Genomic DNA, 20722 nt, shown 5'->3' with positions numbered 1-20722 from the left:
CTACCTGGGGAGCCACACCCGTGTAACAGGAGAAGGGGTGGACCACAGTTGCTTCGACCGTCAGAGTTAAAAGCGTTCTGTAACGTGAGAATACTGGTCCCAGACCCTTGAGCCTCACGGATAAAGCGAACACTACAAACAGAAACACCCAACAGAGGTCCCTGGCGAAATGAATGAAGATGGCTCGCAAAATATAAAATACAGTCAACCTTAATGGTCGCCGCTGATGAGTGTGGGGTGATTTGCGCACCGTGCCATACCCTTATCCATGACGCGCAAAAGGAGAGATTTTGCAGACGAGCGAATTGCTGGCATGCCAGGCAGGCACTACTGGAAAATAACGTCTTTAAATGAAATACTTTTGAAATGAACAATTCAGGTAAAAAATAAAACATTCGCATTCTTGATCTTGGTAAAGACTGTGGTTGTGTTGTACTCTGCCTGACTTTGTAAGTCGCTTTGGATAAAAGCGTCTGCGAAATGAATAAATGTAAATGCTGACACAGTCCTGCACTGGTAAACGCTGTATTATTAACGGGTATTACCCATTTTACCCATTTATTTATTTATTCATCTCGCAGGGGGAAGCAAAAATAAACTGAAACTCGGCATTTCTTTATTCGCTGAATAATTTCTTTATTCGCTGAATAATTTCTTTATTCGTTCTTTATAATTAAAAATATAGACACAGACACAAACAAAGCAGAATACGATGACCAGCAATATTAACGACAAAAGTAATGATATATTAACGACAACAAAATATAGGCCTACACACCCTCAAACAGCAACATTTATAGCAAAATTAATCCTACAAAGCAGCAAAGTTTTTAAAAACATGAAAATATTTCACAACATAATTCTAGAACTAACCAGAAATATTACAGATAAGCAAATCAAATTACATGTAAAATAAATACATAAATTGCCCAAATTGTTACAGACGTGTGACTAATTGCATTGGAATTCTAAAACTGATGATCTACACCCTGACACCTCTTCATCAATTTAATCGTCTTTTTTTCAGTGAAGTGCCTTGTTTTGTAAAGCGTCAACCGACTGAAGCAGAAATGAGACCGATATGACGTTGCTGTATATCCACCCTTAGTCCTTTATGGTTTCTTGAGTTTGTTTTTTCAATTGCAGTACATCTGTAACGTAAGCAATAATAAAATCTTAAACAGCATCTCACCAATTGGATAATTCCATACTTGGCTTTGCATATTTATAACGCATCGAAACCATGAAAATAGGTGAATGAACAATTAAGTGACAAAAAAGTGACAAAACTTGCGAGTTAAATACTGGTACTGTATTTCATTTGCTCTCGCTAAGTTAGCCCACTGTAACCAAATCAAATCCTGTTACCAAACGATTTAATCAGCAATTTTAAGACATACAGAATTTACCTTGAGTTTAAAAACTTGAAACAACGAACGAACGATGACACTCAGTTTGACATATCACCACTTCCGCCGTATCAAATTACCTGGGGCAACAAGAATTTAGCACAAATTAAATAAAACATTACGGAACAATTCACAAAAATCAGTTGCATGGTGGCATAACTCACTAGAATGTATTACCAATAAAATAAAAAAAAATTGACAGGGCATACACTTCTTTCAGGTTCCAGAAAGCTAACTTGTTCCTTTCATGAGAAACACAAACAAGGAACAAATGACCTATTTAGAGCCTTGTTTATTTATTTATTTATTTATTTATTTATTTTACATATTTTAGATCAAATAAGAGCGCAGTCTTTTTACTGAAAATGTGCAGGGGGCACTCAATGGTTTATCAATCAATGCATTCATTGAACTTTTTTTGCTGTATATTGATGCAAATATTGATGTATATGCTACATATATACAGACACATTTCCATGACATAGGCTACTACGCAACAGGTTTCAGAAGGATGTTAGATAATGTGGCAGCAGCTCCTGTGCGCTTGTGCTGAAATATCTTTCAGCGCGTAGAGGCAACTAGCAAACATGTTTTAGCCCGACCAAATGACACGCAAGGCGGGTGACCCTCTAACAATCCCGGGGTACGGGCCCTACGGTAGGCTTTTAGTATTACTTTAGTGTAACTAACGCAGTGACCCAGCCCGATGTTCTGACACAAAATGTGTGAGAGCTGAGTGTCTTCTGCCTGATCATTCTGCACTCTTTGTTTCTACCTGTACCTTTCTACCTGGCCTATACGAAGTTTTAACTGCGCCGTGTCTTATACACCGACCTTTGCGGTCTTATAAAAAGCCTTCATTTAGTGGAATACATTTGAATAAACAAATCTTTTAAAAGCGACCCTTTGTGCCAACAATAGAATAGATATAATCTTTTAAAAGATTTGTTTACTCAAATTTACTTTCGTTTTTCCATAGTAAAACAATAATTTTAACGTGTAACCGGTAAATGAAACACAAAATAAATATGAAAATAAAATGAACACAAACACCGGTGACGTTAGCTCTTATTTCACTTCTGTGGTGGGCTATATGTTTTAACTAGTTTCAGTTTACTTTTCTTTTTCAGTTTGATAAATTCAGATTTCGAATGTACAGAAATTACAAACAGTGCACATATATCTTTCTCAACTCTACTGGAACCGCCGGATACGCACAGACGAGGTGGCCGAGTGGTTAAGGCGATGGACTGCTAATCCATTGTGCTCTGCACGCGTGGGTTCGAATCCCATCCTCGTCGGAAGCTGTAGCTTTTGCAAAATTGTGACTAGATTTCTTCCCAGTGTGCCTCGGCCGGTGCACATAGCGGTCCGCAACGAAAAACACTGGAAGAAATAACGCGATCGCCTGTTATCATGTCAAATATTTCATCCTGTGGGATTTCTCTCTCGCTGTACGCACAATTCTACGTTCATAAACGGCAACAGAATATGTATACGTCCCGAAATATAATACTTACAGATATAGTACTAATATCGTACCGTATAAGAAGCCTAATGAGCAGTGTGTCTATTACCTGGCGCCGTGGCTTAGTTGGTTAAAGCGCCTGTCTAGTAAACAGGAGATCCTGGGTTCGAATCCCAGCGGTGCCTTTTAGGAAAAAACTCTTGTTTGGTTATCAATGATGTTGACACGAATATTGAATACACTTCGCGCGAATGTCAAAGCTAATTTTATACGGTATAAAACACCAGGCAGAGCTATACAACACAGCAGCCGACGTTTTCATATCTGAGAATAAATAGTTAAGCTTGAATAGCTTCAATGGCGATATAGTGCCCCCAAGTGGAGAAAGAATTTCAGTACATCGACCTGCCTGCCAGGACAGTGGGCGAGATGTACGCTCGTTAAAATCTGGTTTCTTCCCAAGCTATATGTCAAATGAGCTGGGCTTCTTTGAATTCCCATGAGGCTACTGTAAAGTAACAGAGCACGAAACTGCGCAGTAATGGTGCAAACGGAATGACGCGGTGGTGTGCTGGGGGTGTGGTCTGAAAGCTGGGGATGCTAACAGACTGAACGAGCTTGTTAGGAAAGCCAGCTCTGTCATAGGAGGTGGAATTGAGCTGGACTTACTAGTGGCGATAGCGGAGAGGAGGATGCTTAACAAGCTGGTGAGCATTCTTAACAACACCTCCCATCCTCTCCCTGACGGGGCTGTTAAGCTGAGGAGCACCTTCAGTGGCAGGCTGATCTCGCCCAGATGTTGCACCGACAGACACAGAAGGTCGTTTCTGCCTGGTGCCCTATGCCGTTCCCCTTCACACACAATCATTGCACAATTATTGCACACTGCACAATTAAAATAACTATTTCTACCTATCTCACACATAACTGGTTTAAGAATTTGCGCTATACAGTTATTATTATCGTTGTGGACAATATATAATAATAATGTTTTCTATTGCACATCGTAAAGTAATTATTATAATTATAAAAATTTTACTGTTATATATTTGTATCACATGTCATTATATACTATGTATATATTCACTGCACAATGGACAATAACTTTTCGTGACAGATGCAACCTTTCTATTTATTGTATTATATTCTATTGTTGTGTTACTGATGCAACCTTTCTATTACTTTATTCTACTGTGTTTGATTTGTGCTGGACGGTGCTGTTGTGACACTCAAATTTCCCTCGGGATTAATAAAGTATTTCTTATCTTAAATAGATTAAATATTTTTACTGTACAAAAGACAATAACAGACAAAGTCAAGGTTTTTGCCAGCAATAAAATTCCATTTAAGTCGACATTTCACCTCATACATACAGATATGCGCTCATTCCATCCAGAAACAAGTTGTATTACAACTATTCCAGTTTACTCACAGATGGGCAAGTCATAAAGACCAGGACGTTCAAGTTTAAAACTGTTTAACCAACAATTTCGTCATTAGCGTGAGTTCACCAGCACGTCCGTCTGCATTCTATACGTTACGGAGCGTTTTTACAAGTTTCTTTAATGTTTGTTTCTAAAGTACAAAGGGCTTTTACCAATGAATTATAAGGAAAGAGCACAATTAAAACTTGCCCTTTGGCAGCGGTGGGATTCGAACCCACGCCTCCAGAGAGACTGGAGCCTAAATCCAGCGCCTTAGACCGCTCGGCCACGCTACCGTTGCTGTCTCGTGCTGTTTTGCAGTGATGTGTAAATGCAACGTTTCAGCCACTCCAGCCACAACATGGAACTCATGACCCGTCAAAAACCAGAAAACAAGTTGGCGACATCGTTGACATACAGTTCAGCGTACGATTTTTATAACAAAATCATCACACCACATCCAACAGTACTTCGTCGTATCTCCGATATCCAAATAAGGACCTTTGTGTTTTTTGGCAAACAGCTTGTTTTCTGGAGGCCAGTAAATGGAGACACATAAAGGAAGTCGCGGCCTGCAGCACGCGCGTAGAGGGAAAGGCATGCCGGAGTCCCGTCACGTGGCCGTCGGCAGACGGGACATGCCGCGCGACTCGCGAGCCAGAGACACGGCCCTGCTGTCACCGTGCCCTGCCAATTCATCCGCTGAACACGTGGCATGGCAACGTCAAAAGTTCATTTTACCTGCTGGAAATACACACACCTCAGGGCCCAGAATCGATGTAAACAAGACCGGAATCCAACGTGGTTACAGTAATTACAGGGGAGAGGAACTGAAGAGTGAGGCTTTATAATGCACTCTCTGGAAAAGCATGATTTGCTTGTACCCCTCATACTTCACTGAACAAACAGCAGAATATTTCAGAATGGTGCAATTCAATCACAGAGGAGTTATGTCTCAGCTCAACCCCATTAAACATTGTTCAGTTCAATACAGTGCAGGTCAAGTCTTGCAGGCTGTTGCATCGAACACCTGCTTTGCTTGCAGAGAGGGCCTCTTGGCCACACTCACCCAACTGAACATTTTAACCGCTGTACAGGAAATAGGAACAGGTGTGCTTGGCTGTGCCCCCCTCAGCTAGAGTCTCCGTGTTGCTCAGTTATTGTGACTTACTGCCGGGTTACAGTGTCACGTTCTCCCCTGTGCCTGTGGTTTTAGTGCCCAAATTACAGCTGAACAGGCAGGAAGGTGCACACAAGCCCACGTGTGCTCAGTATTTACCACAGGGTGTTTGCAAGACTCCGGGGGCGTGGATAAGGTCAGGGTGTCACATCAGTATGTGTGTGCTTCTGTGAATGTCTGAGCGTACATGTATTGGCTGTGTGATTATGAGAGCGGTGGTGAATTTTTGGTGAATGTGTGTGTGCGCGTGTGTATGTATGTTTGTGAATGTGCTGATGTTGGTACATCTTTATGAGAGTGAGAGCGTGACTGTGTGTGTTTGTGAGTGCGCTGACATTGGTATATCTTTGTGAGTGAGAGTGTGTTTGAGTTGATGTGTTTATGAGTGTGTCACTGTTGTGTGTGTGTGTGTGTGTGTGTGTCTAGTCGGTGGGTACTGTGACGGAGCAGTGAGTGAACACCAGTGTGCATCGCGGTAGCAGGGCGGCCAGGGAGCGGCGCAGAGTTGGCATGGGGTTCCCCTCTTCCTCCCCGCCCTCCTCTTCCTCTCCGCCCTCCCCGCCCTCCTCGCCCTCCCCCTCCTCCTGCTTCCTCGGGTGGCCCTGGAAGGTGACCTCACAGAACTCCAGCCTACGCAGCCCGCGCAGACCCCTGCAGCTGCGCAGCACCTGCACCTCGCTGAGCGGACAGCTGCGCAGACGCAGTCGCTGCAGATCGCGCAGCCGGCTGACGCACAGCAGGCCTGGCCCCACCTCCCTGCCCCCCAGCGTCAGCTCCTCCAGCCCCGCCCAGCCCTCGCCCAGCCCCAGCGAGGCCATCTGCGTGTAGGAGCCCGGCCGGCCGGAGTTGCCCAGCTCCAGGGCCCGCAGGCCAGACAGCGTGCCGCCTGGCCCGTCCTGCCCAGCCCCGCCCCCGCCGGCCCCGCCCCGGGGGGCGCCGCCCCGCAGTCCCGCCGCCGTCACGCGGATCACGTCCCTGAGCTCCAGCCGGCTGAGCTGCCGCCAGGAGGCCAGACTCTGTAGGTGCTGGTCTGTGAAGGAGGGCACGTTCTCCACCACCAGCGTCTCGATGGCGATCGCGACCGCGGGGCCTTGCGCGGGCCCCTTTCCGGCCCCCGCCGACGCCCCGCCCACGCCGTCCCCCGCCTTCGGCCCGTCGGCGGCAGCGAGGGAACAGGAATTCTGGGAGAAGAAGCCCGGCGGCAGCTCGCAGCCGCGCAGCTCCAGCACCTGCAGCGTGCGGGGCAGGAGCAGGCAGCTCTGCAGCCCCCGCAGGTCTGCGTGCAGCAGGGACAGTCTGCGCAGACGGGGGCACCGGGACGCCAGCGCCTGCAGCCAGGACTTAGACAGGAAGGCCCCGGCGCGGGCGGACAGCAGCAGGCCTCGCAGACGCAGGCAGCGCAGCCCGCAGCCCAGGTACTGCCGCAGCAGCACCCACAGCATGCGCGAGCTCACCTGACCCACGCCGCGGGAGGGAGGGGGAGAGGGAAAGAGAGAGAAGGAGAGGGAGAGAAAGGAGAGAGCCGTGTAAGGATAACCTCAAAATCTGCACCCCCACACAAACAACAGGCATTCCATCTCACTCCATTCTAGGCAGGACATGCTGTTCTCACCCCTTTCCACTCTGTCAGATCCACGGCACGCCACAGTCTTTGGTCTTTCACCAGCCTCCTCCATCTCTTACACACCCTGCACAGGGAAACAGAGGGTGAGACATTCAACAAAACCTTAACCGTCAGCCAGACAGACCGACCAGAACACGTTCCGGTCTACAGGCTTTACGTACAAAACAACACAACTCTCAGCTTTACTCACCCATGCATGTATCCTCAAGAAGAACAAGAAGACAGAGGCAGAACTGCACTCAAATGATTCCAAACTTAATAAATATACTATTCAGTGCAAGGCATGTGTCCTTGATCCTTGGAATTATTCACCTTTCATGCAACGGCTTTTGTATTATTAATGGAAATATAACAATTATTAGAATAGAGGGAAACACTATAACTACTTAAAGCTATACAGGATTTTAGTTTGCATGAACAGAGGGAAAACTTCTCAGTGATAGTAAACCAAAATTTAGAGACCTGCTTACATACTCCTGACAATGACTGTGTATTTCTTGGAATATGAAAGTAACCACTGGGCTATTTTATAAATCAAATATTCACATAACCAAACCCTGCTTTTCCCCCAAACCCCCCCTATGGCATCCAGTTATTTCTGTGGAAATGAGGGTCCGGTACAAGGAGACCTTCATTCACTCACACTTTTGTCATTAATATGTGTGTTATAAAGACAATATCTGTTATTTTTAAGCTGGAGTAAGTGTAGAACTCTTTTCTTTTTATATCCACAATCATTATAATACTGATGCAAGCAATCCACTAGCTGAGTGGTTCAGCTTTCGATTACACTTCCCCGGAAGCCTTGGACTGTTGGCAGAGTACGTTCATTCGTTTGTCACAATGAAAACATGAACCTTTGTTACATGTTTCAGTGGGGGAAAAAACATAAATTTTATACCTGGTGCAATCGTTAAAACAAATTGGGTATTTCTCAGTATTTTGACGTGGAAGGAATTAACGCACAATGTCTACTTGGCTACCAACATCCAAACTTACTTTTTAACCCGCCGATGAAATGGCTAACAAGCAAAAGTGGTTAGGGGGTAACCTGGTAGCGTAGCCAGACGACTCGCGAAGCCAGCAATACTTTCCTATTTTAGCTTTTTCTTTCCAGTACGGTACAGCAACCTGCCTGATAAGACAGCTGCCTATGGTCATGCAGCATCCAGCTATCCAGTATTACTAGGATGTAACGCTGAAGTTTGACAAATATGTAGAAATCGCAGTAAGTGCTTGACAGGCTAGTACGCTAGTTAGCTATGTCGTTAAAAAGCGAGCCTCTACCCGACCCATACATGCAACATTTTAACAATGAAAATGTTAGCTGGAAAACTAGCTACCAAGCAGACTAGCCAGCTTCTCAGCAAATGCAATCAGTAGGGACAACCCAAGCAAGGTTTGGTTTACCTGCCACTTCGGACGAGCTCTCGGACACTTAAATACGACAAAATGTCAATGAGAATGTTCTCAGGGAAATAATCAAGGGAGCAAGTTTTGAAGTCAGCCATTTTGTAAACAAAAGAAATGATGTCGACGTCACTTTAACTCCACACCACAGGCGAAACATCGGCCAGACTCGTCAGGTCCGATCCTCGTCGCGTCTGCGCAGATCACCAGATCCGTATAGTAATATGATTGGCTAATGTTGCCAGGCCATTGAACGAAATGAACCGTCCAATAATGCGAAGATCTACAGTTCTGCGCAGTAGCTGTGCAGATCGCATCCTTTAGGAGGAAAGTCATTGGTCAAATCAGTGACGTAGCTAGCAAACCCGAATGAAAAACGGCTGCCTTCCGAACTGCTGTCGACCGAGGTCAAGCCGGTAGCCTTGCTGGTGAGGATATCAGCATTAGACAACTTTCTCTATAGATTACCCCCACGAATGTCCACCTCAACGAACTCAAAATTTCTTGTGGAAAAGTGTGACAAGTTTGAGAGTTTACAGTAAAACAAGTACCAGCATTCTCTCCAGCATTTTGCCTAAAATGTGTTTACAAAGTAGACAAATGATTAATTGTCTATGATTAATTAAATGTGATTTATGTAAATTAATTGAGCTAATCGTTTTTAAATGTTAAATTTGGAAAATTATTTATGCAAAATATCAGAGTTGATAGTATTCTGTTGAATGGAAATGGCTCTATTACAGAAAGTGGCATCCCAATGGCAGCAAATATTGTACACACTTTCACAAAAGCTTTGGGATTTTTTTTTTATATTAACAAGTGGAAACTGAATTCTATCAACAAACAGCATATTTTTGATATTCCAGTTAAGAAAGAAGCCGATTATTATGGGTAACTATTAGTCAGACCTAAGATACAAGACAGACCTCTATCATGATTTAAACAGAAATAAACAGACAGTTAGGAAGGGATTCATCACTGAAAGGTAATGCCTTGATGGAGTTACATGCACTCACTTGCGCATGTCTCCCTCTGCTTAAGACGCTAATACTTGTGATGTTATTGTTGTTATTGATGTTGTTACTAACGTAATGTTATCAGTCTTTGCACAGAATAAAATGAATTATATCAGGAAATAAGTTAGAATTAATATTTATGCTTACGGTGGTCTTAAGTTTCCTGATTTTCCAGAATCAATCTCGGAAATTATATAAGTCCAGCCTCTGTCTGGAAATCCATTCCTCGTTATGTACTGGCAATCAGCTGAGGCCTCTCTTTTACTATGATGTTCATGAAGTTATGAAGTTCTCACAGTTATCCATTTTCCATAGGTAGATGCTTTTAACTTGGTGCCAGATTTTTAAGCATTATTTTCTCCAGATATTTTACTTTGGAATAATAAGGATGTCTCATTTTTTAAAAAGTATCCTCATTGTGAGGATGGGAAACATACGCAGCCCTCACTGTTATGAATACCCTCGGCTGTGCCATGCGCAGTTGCAGCCTGCCCTCTATTGGTTAAGCACAAGAACGCCCCGCCCCTGAAACTCAGTCCTCCCTGCACATGCGCAGCTAGGAGCATCAGCATTGCACCGGAGAAGATGGCGACGAGCAACGGCGGCGGAATGGAGGTGGATGGGGCAGGTGAGCCTGTCTCCCGAATAAAATCATTTTCACCCTCATTTTCAGCTGAATTAAAAACGTATTTGTTCCAGGGCCCTATGAAATTGAAAGAAGAGCATGAATAATAAGAAGATTCATTTGGACGATGATTGTTTTATGTTCGGCTGGTTCACAGCCCTCCAAGCTAGTAGTTGTAGTTTTTCAGTGTCACTCAATTTAATAATAACGACCGAACTAAGCTTGTCTTTAGGTCTGTTGTAGTTTAGCAGTGTTAATGAGTTGCATAACTACTATAATAAATCTGCCATTAAGTGAAAATGAAAGCCTGGATTGGCTGTAAATGCGGTGCAGAGGTTTGACAGCATTAGCCATTAACGCTAGCAGCCAGATCGCAGTATTGCTCTGTCAACGTTAGCTGGATTGTGTGCAGTTTGCCTTTATTAAAGGTGTTTAGATAGCACGTACGGCACTCTTTTTTGCTGAATTGTTTCACGGCATTGTGTAAAATATTGAGCATATCGAACCGGCGCATGGAGTTGAATGTTATTTCTATAACTAGCTGAAAGACGAGAGCTGACCAGCTGCTGTTTGCAGAATCGGGCAGCCGGAAAGCGTGTTTTAGCTGGCTGGTAGCTGAGTCTTTTTCATGTGGTTTGTGGCAGCAGTTTGTTTTCGAACAGACACAGACGGGGAGGTTAATGAACTAAGCTGAGGTAGCCAACTTAAGTTGCATATAATATGCTTGTAGCTTTATGTTGACAGGCATAACTATTAGGTTACTTATTAGGTTGCAATTCCCCTTGTAAGAATGACGAGGTCAAAGCATAACTTAAAACTTTACGGCAAGGTCTTTGCAGTTGACTCCTGTAGTGTGGAATGCGTGGGTGACTGTAGAATTGCATTAGCAGTACACCTGAAAGCTTCTGTAAAGGGGCACACATTAATGTGCAGAGAAGAAGCACTCTCTGAATCTGTCTCTACTCACGGTGTTATGACACCCCTTGCTCATATTTCAAGACGAGCTCCTCTCTCCTCCTCCATGGCAGCCTGCCCCAGTGTGATGGCGTCGGGTGTGACAGGGAGTGTTTCGGTGGCTCTGCACCCCCTCGTCATCCTCAACATCTCAGATCACTGGATCCGGATTCGGTCTCAGGAGGGCCGGCCCATGCAGGGTACTGTTCAGCTACAGCCTGTGTGTGTGTTTGTGGGTGCATGTGCATGCAGCATGTGTATGTTTCTAGACTACATGTACATGTGTACTCTTTGTAAGTACTGTGTATGTGCATGTGTGTTCTGTGCAGGTGTGTGTGCATGCATGTGTGTTTCTACCGTGTGTGTGTGTGTGTGTGTGTGTTGTAACACATTGTTCTTCTGCAGTGATTGGAGCTCTGATCGGCAAGCAGGAGGGCAGGAACATTGAGGTGATGAACTCCTTTGAGCTTCTCTCCCACACTGTGGACGACAGGACGCACATAGACAAGGAGTACTACTACACTAAAGAGGAGCAGTGTGAGTGAACTTTGACTTGTGCTTGTTTGTCTCTGAGCATGCATGGCTGTGCCTTTAGTGTGTGTGTCTGAACTGGAGTTACAAAGATTAACCCTGACCTTTTGTGACCTCTCCCATTGTCCCCACCTCTCTGCCGTGCTCCCTCAGTCAAGCAGGTCTTCAAAGATATGGAGTTTCTGGGCTGGTACACAACGGGCGGCCCTCCTGACCAATCAGATATCCACATTCACAAGCAGGTGGGCAGGGCTTGTCATAGCACCATCCAGTGACACATGGCAGGCAGCGATGTTTGGTTTTTGACTGCTGCATGTCATCACTCCCCTCTCTCTTTTTCTACCTTTACCTGCAGGTGTGCGAGATCATTGAGAGCCCCCTGTTCCTCAAGCTGAACCCCATGACCAAACACACTGATGTAAGTTTCTTTTTTTACTTGTATTGCTGTGGAGGTTAGCAGCAGTGTGCACACTTCAAGGGCTGTGACCACTTTGCTGGGTTTCTGCCCTCTGCTGGTACAGGACTGTTACTGCAGGAGCAGCTCAGTGAAAAAGAGGCACCATGTTTCCAGAGCTGCTGTCGGAGGGAGAGGGAGCCGCAAGCCTTACCCACTACATCTGCTTTCCTCCTTTAAACTCTCTCTTTGTCTCCCTTTCAGCTGCCAGTGAGTGTCTATGAATCAGTCATTGACATCATCAATGGAGAGGTAATGAAGTGTGTGTGTATGTGTGTGTAATTCTTAACCCAGATATCTGTTGCATATGCATATAGTGTAGGTACTGTTGTTAGTACAGTGTAAGTAGAAAGATGTCTGAGGGGTTTAGACTGATGGGCCAGGGGGCCCTCAGATTACTTTCAGCATCGTTTAGCATCGTTTAGCATTAATACACAGCCCCCACATGGCTGATACACGGCAGCCATGTTTGCAGCATAAATCTCCCAGCACATAAATTGCAGTTGGGTGCAGCTGGTGAGGATGTCTCAGGATGGTCTGAACCCCCCCTCTCCCCCCCCCCCCCCCCCCCCCCCCAGGCGACCATGCTGTTTGCGGAGCTCACCTACACGCTGGCAACCGAAGAGGCGGAGCGTATCGGCGTCGACCACGTGGCGCGCATGACGGCCACCGGCACCGGCGAGAACTCCACAGGTACTGCTGATGTCATCGCTCTCGCGGGCCGTCACACGCAGAACCACACACAGAACCAAACGCATGCTCTTCCTCAGGCCTGCACTGTGTGATTAAACACACTTCCGCTCTTTCTCCTCAGTTATGAAAGTAATTTTGAGAGCTTTGTTATTTAGTAATGGCATAGTCTGATGTGCATGGCCTACTCCCCCTTTGAACTGCACTGTGAACCTGATTGTACTGACTGTGTGCTCTTAAAGGTGTTATCATTTTCACCTGCTCTCGTCCTCTCCCCCCCCCCCAGTGGCCGAGCACCTCATTGCTCAGCACAGTGCTATTAAAATGCTGCACAGCAGAGTCAAGGTCATCCTGGAGTACGTCAAGGCCGTGGAAGCAGGTGAGAGGTCAAGGGTCAGACGTGAGGGGGGAGGGAGGGTTGTAACATTTTTTACTTGTCTTTGGGCTCTCTCCTTGATTTCACCCTTTCTCTGTTTCACTCCGATTATTTTTCCACCTCTTCTCTCCTTTCACTACCATTCACCCCCCTCTCCCTCCCCTCTGTGATGGGCTTTCCTCGCCCCCCCTCCCCTCTCTGTGATGGTCTCTCCTACCCCTCCCTCCTCTGCGATGGTCTCTCCTCCCACCCCCCTCTGTGCGATGGTCTCTCCCAGGTGAGGTTCCTTTCAACCATGAGATCCTGAGGGAGGCCAATGCGCTGTGCCACAGACTGCCTGTTCTGAGCACGCTCAAATTCAAGACCGACTTCTACGACGTGAGTGACCTCCTCCTTCACCCCGTGCTTTTACTGCGCAAATGTAACATTATTTAATACCATTTTAACATTTAATTAGACATTAATAAACAAATATGTGAAATAACTGAATTGAAATAATTGTTGATAACAATAAATCAGAAGTCAGTGTATTCTGGAATACTGTATACTGAAATTGGTTCTTTTAATCATAAATTGTTTCAAGTGTATCAAAGGTAATGCCATAGGAAGTTAACTCTTTAAAAGCAGAATCCCCTAACATTGAGTGATCCTTGCTTAAATTGGCATGGCTGTTTTTGTGCAAGAAAGCAGTTTGAGTGATAATCCAGTAAAGGAGCTCTCAGCCCTGCAAGCTGCCGCTGCTGCTGGCCTGCCTTTGTCCGAGTTGTGGTCCCGGAATAGAATGATAACTGGTCCTCCTGCACCTCTCCTTCCCTCAGCAATGCAACGACGTGGGTCTCATGGCGTACCTGGGCACCATCACCAAGACCTGCAACAGCATGAACCAGTTCATCAACAAGTTCAACGTCCTGTACGACCGCCAGGGCATTGGCCGGAGGATGAGGGGGCTGTTCTTCTGAGGGGGGGTCGGGGGGTCGGGGGGTCGGGGGGGGGGGGGGGGGGGGGGGGCGGGGGGGGCGGGGGGGCGGGGGGGGGGGGGGGCGGGCCGGGGGGCAGGGGCAGAGTTGTACTCATTGCAGATATTACTGCTTTGCAGTATTCTCACATTCTCATACACACGTTTGTCCATCCTTATTGACACACATACAATTAGCACTTTTACACAATGTAACACACACACACACACAGTCTCTGCTCTGTGTCTGTTGCCTTTGTGGTGGAATGATTCTGCTCTGTTTCATGTAGAAATAAACTCTTCTGCTGCTGTTTTGGACCTCTTGGCCTGCAGTGCACTGACTCCTCAGGCTGCGTATCTGGATTAAAAAATTAGCCACAGTCATGAAATGATAATTATGCAATGTTAATGTTGAAACTAGAATTATGATATGGGTGAACCAGCTTGCTCTGTTCATGCAGAGCGAAAAGCATGAGTGGGCGTTATGATTCCACAGGTATAAACCAGTGTAAGCTGAGGTGCATGGTCTTAGCTGCGGTGGGGGTCGGCTTTGGGGGGGTGAATTTGGGGATCCCTCTCCCCCCGCAGCGGTCCCAGCTGACCCCGTCGCTGTGTGGGTTTCAGTGGAGCGCTGCCACGAGCTCAGGCTACAGAACAGCTTGCCCCTGAAACACTGCTGATTTTGGAATTTTCGTTTTTCTGGCTCATTATTATTATTGTTTTTTTTAATAATGACACCTAAAATAAACTTTTTCAGAAAATTTTATTTTGATTTCATTTTAATAATGTCTGTGTTTGGAGACGACAGAGGACTTCAATCATGCTTTTGTTACTCTGAACAGTCAGATTTCTAGATATTCTTTGGCTCAATGATTTTGATAAAAATATACCCATAGCCGCATTAATTGTGCTACATCTGTCATATTGTATTCATTAATACATAAACTACCATCTGAAATCATTAAGCGACGGTGTAGCTAGCAGGGTTGTTTGATATGTTTCATGCTTTGTCCCCCTCTCGGTGGCTGTGCAGGCGCTTTCAGGTTGTCTCGGGCGGCTGTGCACTGCATCGGCTTGCTGTTGTTGGCTCTGGAGATGTGCTTATGTGTGATGTTTCTGGAGTGTTTGAAGTGGTCTGGACTCAACCTCTGAGGGCTTTTCTAAGAGGTAAGGTGGCGGGGGGGCAGTTACAAGCCCAGCAGGAATGCTGTTATTCCAGCAGGAGTGCGGTTATTTGGATATTTAACTCACGTTGCTATAATGATTTTGCTATAATGACAAGCAGCGCTACCCACCTACCATGTAACACTACCCTCAGGTTATACCTCTCTCACTGTCCCCATCTCTCCTTCTCCCTTTCCTCCCTGCTCCCAACTCACAGACACACACATGAACAAGCGTAAAGGAATACCAGCTGCATTATGCAGTGATACAAGTACACTGCCCCCCCCCCCCGCCCAACACCAACAAACCACACAACAAAAACATCAAAATTTAATTTTTTTTTAAATTTCAGTGTCATCATTTTCACCATCATTGTCATACTCAATGCAGTGGTTCATAATACAGTGATTATTGTTATGAATACTGATAAAGATATTCTAGGAAGCGGGAGCCTGATAAAAGGTATAGTGTTGAGAAAGTGTATTCACTCACACAGGGCTCTTATGGGTGCCCTGACTTGGACATAAACATGGCGTTTTTGCACATTGCAGGACGTTTAGAAGAGATTTTTCAAATGCACAAGAGTTTGACAGGGAGATGAGTACAAAAGCAGCCAAAAAGGTGAAACAAGCTAGCAGGAGGCTGCCGGAGCGACGCAGGTCTGACCGTGGAGCCGCAGGGAGGTTCCAGACACTAACTGCTCAGGGGAACTGGGCGAATGAAGGTCCTGACTGGACCAGTACGGTTCTGAGAGTGCGAGTGGTTTAAAGAGAGATCTGAGCCACCTCTGGAGTCGCAGCCACTCAGAGCCTGACCTGAGCGGTGCTGGCACGCCTGACGTCTGCACAGTTCCGCGAGGCCTTGCCGCTGAAGGACCGCATTCACGGGCTGTCCGGTGCAGGGTAGGAGAAGCGACGCGGGTCGTACAGCTCCTGCTGGTAGTAGTGGGGATACGTGCTGAGCTTTTTGCCCTTTCTGATTGGCTCAGCCCGGGGTGCCGGCTCCTCCCCAGCCTCCTCTTCGTCCCCCTGGACAGGCGTGGCCGGTGGGGGGGCGGGCTTCCCTTTGACGGGTCTGGGGGGGTGGTCAATCAGGCAGTCGGGGTCCCAGTATGGGTCGCAGTCATACTCCATCCCTTTGTAAGAGTGGATAGGTGCAGGGGGAGGGGGTGGGGGCGGGGGCGGGGCAGATTTTTTGTGAGGGGGTGGGGGAGGTGGGGGCGGGGCAGATTTTTTGGGAGGGGGTGGAGGTGGAGCGGGTGCCGCAGCGGCGTCCCCTGTTTTGGGTTTGCAGGCAGGGTGGAAGCGGGGGTCGCAGAGCACCGGGATGGCACCTGTGGGCAGGTAGACGATGTGGGGCTTGCACAGCGGGTCTCTGACATTGCACAGGTGGATGACGTCAGCCTGAGAGAGCGGAGGTGGCGGGGCCGGGGTGCTGGGCGGGGCTTTGCATTTCTTGTCCTTGGACGGGTCACACTTGACGGGCAGCACGCCCAGTTTGTTCTGGTAGAAGGAGGCGTCGGGCCCGTGCAGGTGCTCCAGGTTCCGCATCTGCTGGTACAGCATTCTGATCCGGTCGATCTCGTACAGCTGCAGCACGAGGGAGAGGGTTTCAGACCCACAGACTGCCATATGGACACAGCTCTGTCATATTTGCATTTGTTTTCAGTCTGGCTCAGGATCACATGAAAGGGGCTGAAAACATGTCAGCTGAAGGTGGGAGACCTCGGATCGGAGTACCATCCGAGGTCTCGCCAGCCCGTGAACGGCTCCCACTCCGCCCTGCAGGGTCACACTCACCCTTCCTAAACCTAACCCTCTCCCCCCTCACCCTCACCCTCACCCCCCCACCCCCCTCCTCCTCCCTCCCCCCTACCTCCCCCTCCTCACCCCCTCCACGTGTCCGATGCTGTTGTAGTAGCGGTAGTAGGCCTGGAAGTCGGGACTATTGCGGTACCACCGCGGGTCGGCACTGCGTCTGGGTCGGGACGCTGACAGGAAGCCGTTGGCCTGGGCTGGGTCGATGCTGATACTGCTCACTGCACGCGGTTCTACGAGGGGGGGGAGATTCAGTACTACACTGTTATGAACCACACAGAAGGCACTACACATCTGTGGTGGTTGATTCATTGATTATTAATACCAGTTGGACAGGTTTTCATACAGATAAAGAGTCTTCCATAAAAGGAGAGGGAGAGGGAGAGAGAGAGAGAGAGAGAAATAGAGACCGAGAGAGAGACAGAGAGGGCAATAGACAGAGTATGTTACCATCCTGTTTTATGATCTTCATCAGAGAAGTGGCTTCCAGTAAAGCTGACAGAAAAAAAAATACATGAGAGAGAAGGGAGAGGCACACAATTAAAATATGACTGCTACTGTCCTACAGCCTCTGCTGTTAATACAAAATGACAGTAGTCATTTACTTTAACAGATTGTCACCTGTCACCAACAGCAGTCTCTCTACATGCTTCTCCCCATCAGCAACCTGAGGCAAAAAATCAGTGTAGGCACTCACCTGGCAGCAGCAGCAGGGAGCACAGCGCCCCCAACAGGCATGTGTGGGAACTCATTCTGTCCACCTGAAAGCCATCAATCCGATGATCAGAGAGGTAGAAGAGCGGCACATTTGAATGAATGGATTCAGTCATTAATTACTCATTAAACAGCACAGTGACACTGTTCTGATGCTCTGAATCACTCCACCACTCCCCTGTCTGATGAATGTAGCAGGTCTCATAACCCAGAGGCTGCCGGTTTGATTCCTAGTTGTATTGTTTTATCCTTGCAAGGTATGTGGTTCATACTAATACACACACACACACACACACACACACACACATATACATACATGGTCCAATGTATATACACTTGTGTGTGTGTTGTGTGTGTGTGTGTGTGTGTGTGTGTGTGTGTGCGTGTGTGTATTTGTGTGCATCAGCATGTCATAAATGAACATATTGAGGGCCCGAGACACCCGTGAGTGAGAGAAACAGAGAGGATGGATGTAGAAAGAGACACACACAGCAGTATTAGCACTGAAAGCAAATGGACTGAAATCTTGAATGGATTAAAGAACAGCACAAAGCTGGAGCACATTTAAAACAGCTTTCTGTCTCTCCCTCCCTCCAGCCTGGCTTTAATCAACAGGACCCCCCACACCGAAAAACACACACACACTCTCTCTCTCTCTCTCTCTCTCACACACACACACACACTTCCCCGTCCTCGTGGCAGCTCAGGCTGCATCAGCGGCTACTGCTGCTTCCCGATCGCCCGCAGACAGACAGACAGACAGACAGACACAGACAGACAGACAGACATAGCGTTCAAAGCAAGAAGACGCACATTCAACATATACATAACGTAGCGCACACCAGATACATGTTTCATGGTAGTTTTGTGCGACAAAACGGATACACTCCTGTGTATTTTTTTTTTTGATAAAAAAGAGAAAAATCATTTGAACATTACTTTAGCTCTTAAAAATTCAGTCATGTTCGTACCCGTTCAAAAAGCAGGCTGAGAAATACAGCATCTGCATGATTTAGGAATGGGGTCATTGATGTCAAACCATATACAATATCCATGTATGGATTAAGCGTATACGTATAAAAATAACATACGTTTATGAAATATGAATTCCAATTTTGTTTGGTTGTAGTTGTACCAGTTTAATCGATTCATCTCAATTTTAAACAATTGAGTGTGAAAGTTTTCAATTTGAAATCACAAGACCTGGGCGAACTGTTGACCAATACAGTTAGGAAACATTTTAAAATGTATTTTACCTCGTGTCTACGATAATTATAAAAAGTCTGAAACAAATGAAAAGGAGAAAATGTATCCGTTACCTGCCAGCGCTCGCGGCGTCTTCGCTATCAGGTAAAGGGAGCAGGTGAGCTATATACTGAGCCGTCTGTCAATCACCTGGCCGCTTCTGCGTCATAGGCTGAAACACCCCGGTCGACCCCCGCCAAGGCCCGCCCCCAGACCCGCCGCACCCGCGCACCCGCCCCGCAGGGGTTAATTACAGAGGCCGAATACCTGCGGACTTCAGGGGAAAAACAATAAATCTGAGCCCCTAATGAAAGCTCCCAGTAAAATGTGAGAGGAAGAGCCCCGCAGAGAACAGAGAGACGCTGTAAAAAGGAAATGGTGCGGAAATCTGAGGACAGGAACAAACACCCAATGCACTCGTTTTCTCTCACGTAAAAATCAATTTTATGTTTGAATGGACTACACAATAGTATTCTTATCAAACTTAACTGTCGTAGACATTAAATCTGCATCAAATATAGCCTTTACTATGATTTATGTAATTAATAAATTGTCCAGAGAGAAGGGAAATGGCTTAACAAATAAAAAAATGCAGATGCTTCAGACATGTTCCGAAGTAGTTATCCCAATATAATAACAACCCTTCCGTTCAAAAATTCTAGTAACACCTACACATGGCGACCTTCTTTCGAAAACATCTGTTTTCGTCTGTTTCTACATGTATGTCATAAAGCAAAAATAATAAAAACGTAAAGGTCAGTGCTGCATATTCTTAATGCTTCACATATTTTTCCACAATTTCAGACAACCGTTACCTCTCATCCCGAAATGGGACAGTCATATTTATTAAAAACATTCCAGTACTGTGTGTATTGTTAAAGGGCACTTCTGAGGAATGGACTGTATACACACCACGCAAACCCCTTCCCCTGAGGACACCGTGCGAAGATCACTCGAGTGCAGCCTGTGTCATTACTATGATTCACGGTCTGCGCCAAGCGTCGAAAGCAGTTTCTCCTAAAAAGCAACACCCTGAAGCGATGTACTGCCTGCACTCGCAGAGACCCATTACGTCCATGGTGAAGCAGATCTCCGTTTGCTTTTGTCCCAAGAAGAAAATAAATAGGCGTCGTGCTGAAGGCTCGGGGTATAATTACCAGAGGTGGAAAAAATAGTGCTCATCAGTCAAAAATTACAATGGCGGACGGTGGACTACTTTCAACAAGTACTGTAGTATTACACGCTCGAAAACATGGGTCTGTGTATTTAAATGCATACGACAAACACAAAGAACACATATTAGGCCAATAGGAGACACGACAAGTGCTACACAAAACGGGTAACTTGATGGTCTTCGTGCCAGAAATGGCGGGACGCTGTTTATGCCTGCACGCTCGGGGTCACGTGTGTAAGTGTGGGGTTATGAAAATGCATATTACTGGCTGGGCCGTGTTTGTCCCTGTGCACAAGGAGGGGTGTTCGGATAAAAATACTGTAATTGACCCAAGTTTGGAGCCCAAACACCACAGTCACAATTCTCCTGTACGACTGCTTCCAAACAGTGAATCTCAAACCTCACGAGTGATTGAGAAGTGTTGTGTGTAAGTATTTTCCCCCAATCTAAGAATTCATGCAACCATGAAAAAACTGAGACCTGATCATTGCC

The 20722-nt window shown here is 46.4% G+C and overlaps 3 protein-coding genes and 3 non-coding genes across 6 annotated transcripts; 3 read left to right on the top strand and 3 right to left on the bottom strand.

Annotated features, from left to right (window-relative positions):
- Positions 1 to 2628: 2628 nt before the first annotated feature.
- On the top strand, positions 2629 to 2710 carry trnas-gcu. Its single transcript has one exon. It is a non-coding gene; the product is annotated as a tRNA-Ser (tRNA).
- A 278-nt stretch (positions 2711 to 2988) lies between these two features.
- Positions 2989 to 3062, top strand: trnat-agu. Its single transcript has one exon. It is a non-coding gene; the product is annotated as a tRNA-Thr (tRNA).
- Positions 3063 to 4515: 1453 nt separating this feature from the next.
- trnal-uag lies at positions 4516 to 4597 on the bottom strand. The gene has a single exon. It is a non-coding gene; the product is annotated as a tRNA-Leu (tRNA).
- A 1299-nt stretch (positions 4598 to 5896) lies between these two features.
- Positions 5897 to 8625, bottom strand: LOC118791401 (F-box/LRR-repeat protein 12-like). Its single transcript, XM_036548749.1, has 3 exons — positions 8516 to 8625; positions 7094 to 7169; positions 5897 to 6935 (listed from the first exon to the last, which is right to left on the bottom strand). Exons 1-3 carry the CDS (start codon positions 8614 to 8616, stop codon positions 5904 to 5906), a joined length of 1209 nt encoding a protein of 402 aa, XP_036404642.1. The 5' UTR covers positions 8617 to 8625; the 3' UTR covers positions 5897 to 5903.
- Positions 8626 to 10101: 1476 nt separating this feature from the next.
- Positions 10102 to 14120, top strand: LOC118791459 (COP9 signalosome complex subunit 6). The gene is made up of 10 exons (XM_036548824.1): positions 10102 to 10159; positions 11185 to 11310; positions 11516 to 11647; positions 11795 to 11883; positions 11997 to 12059; positions 12300 to 12347; positions 12674 to 12788; positions 13072 to 13164; positions 13439 to 13539; positions 13980 to 14120. The coding sequence occupies exons 1-10, from the start codon at positions 10117 to 10119 to the stop codon at positions 14118 to 14120; spliced, it is 951 nt and encodes a 316-aa protein (XP_036404717.1). The 5' UTR covers positions 10102 to 10116.
- Positions 14121 to 16161: 2041 nt separating this feature from the next.
- LOC118790699 (formin-like protein 5) lies at positions 16162 to 18375 on the bottom strand. Its single transcript, XM_036547691.1, has 3 exons — positions 18254 to 18375; positions 17170 to 17314; positions 16162 to 16869 (listed from the first exon to the last, which is right to left on the bottom strand). The coding sequence occupies exons 1-3, from the start codon at positions 18373 to 18375 to the stop codon at positions 16162 to 16164; spliced, it is 975 nt and encodes a 324-aa protein (XP_036403584.1).
- Between the last annotated feature and the right edge of the window lie 2347 nt (positions 18376 to 20722).

This window comes from Megalops cyprinoides, chromosome 16 (genome assembly GCF_013368585.1).
Source record: "Megalops cyprinoides isolate fMegCyp1 chromosome 16, fMegCyp1.pri, whole genome shotgun sequence".
Taxonomy (NCBI): Eukaryota; Metazoa; Chordata; class Actinopteri; order Elopiformes; family Megalopidae; genus Megalops; species Megalops cyprinoides.
The sequence above is the reverse complement of the archived record's forward strand: the minus strand, read 5'-3'. Positions and strand labels throughout refer to the sequence as shown.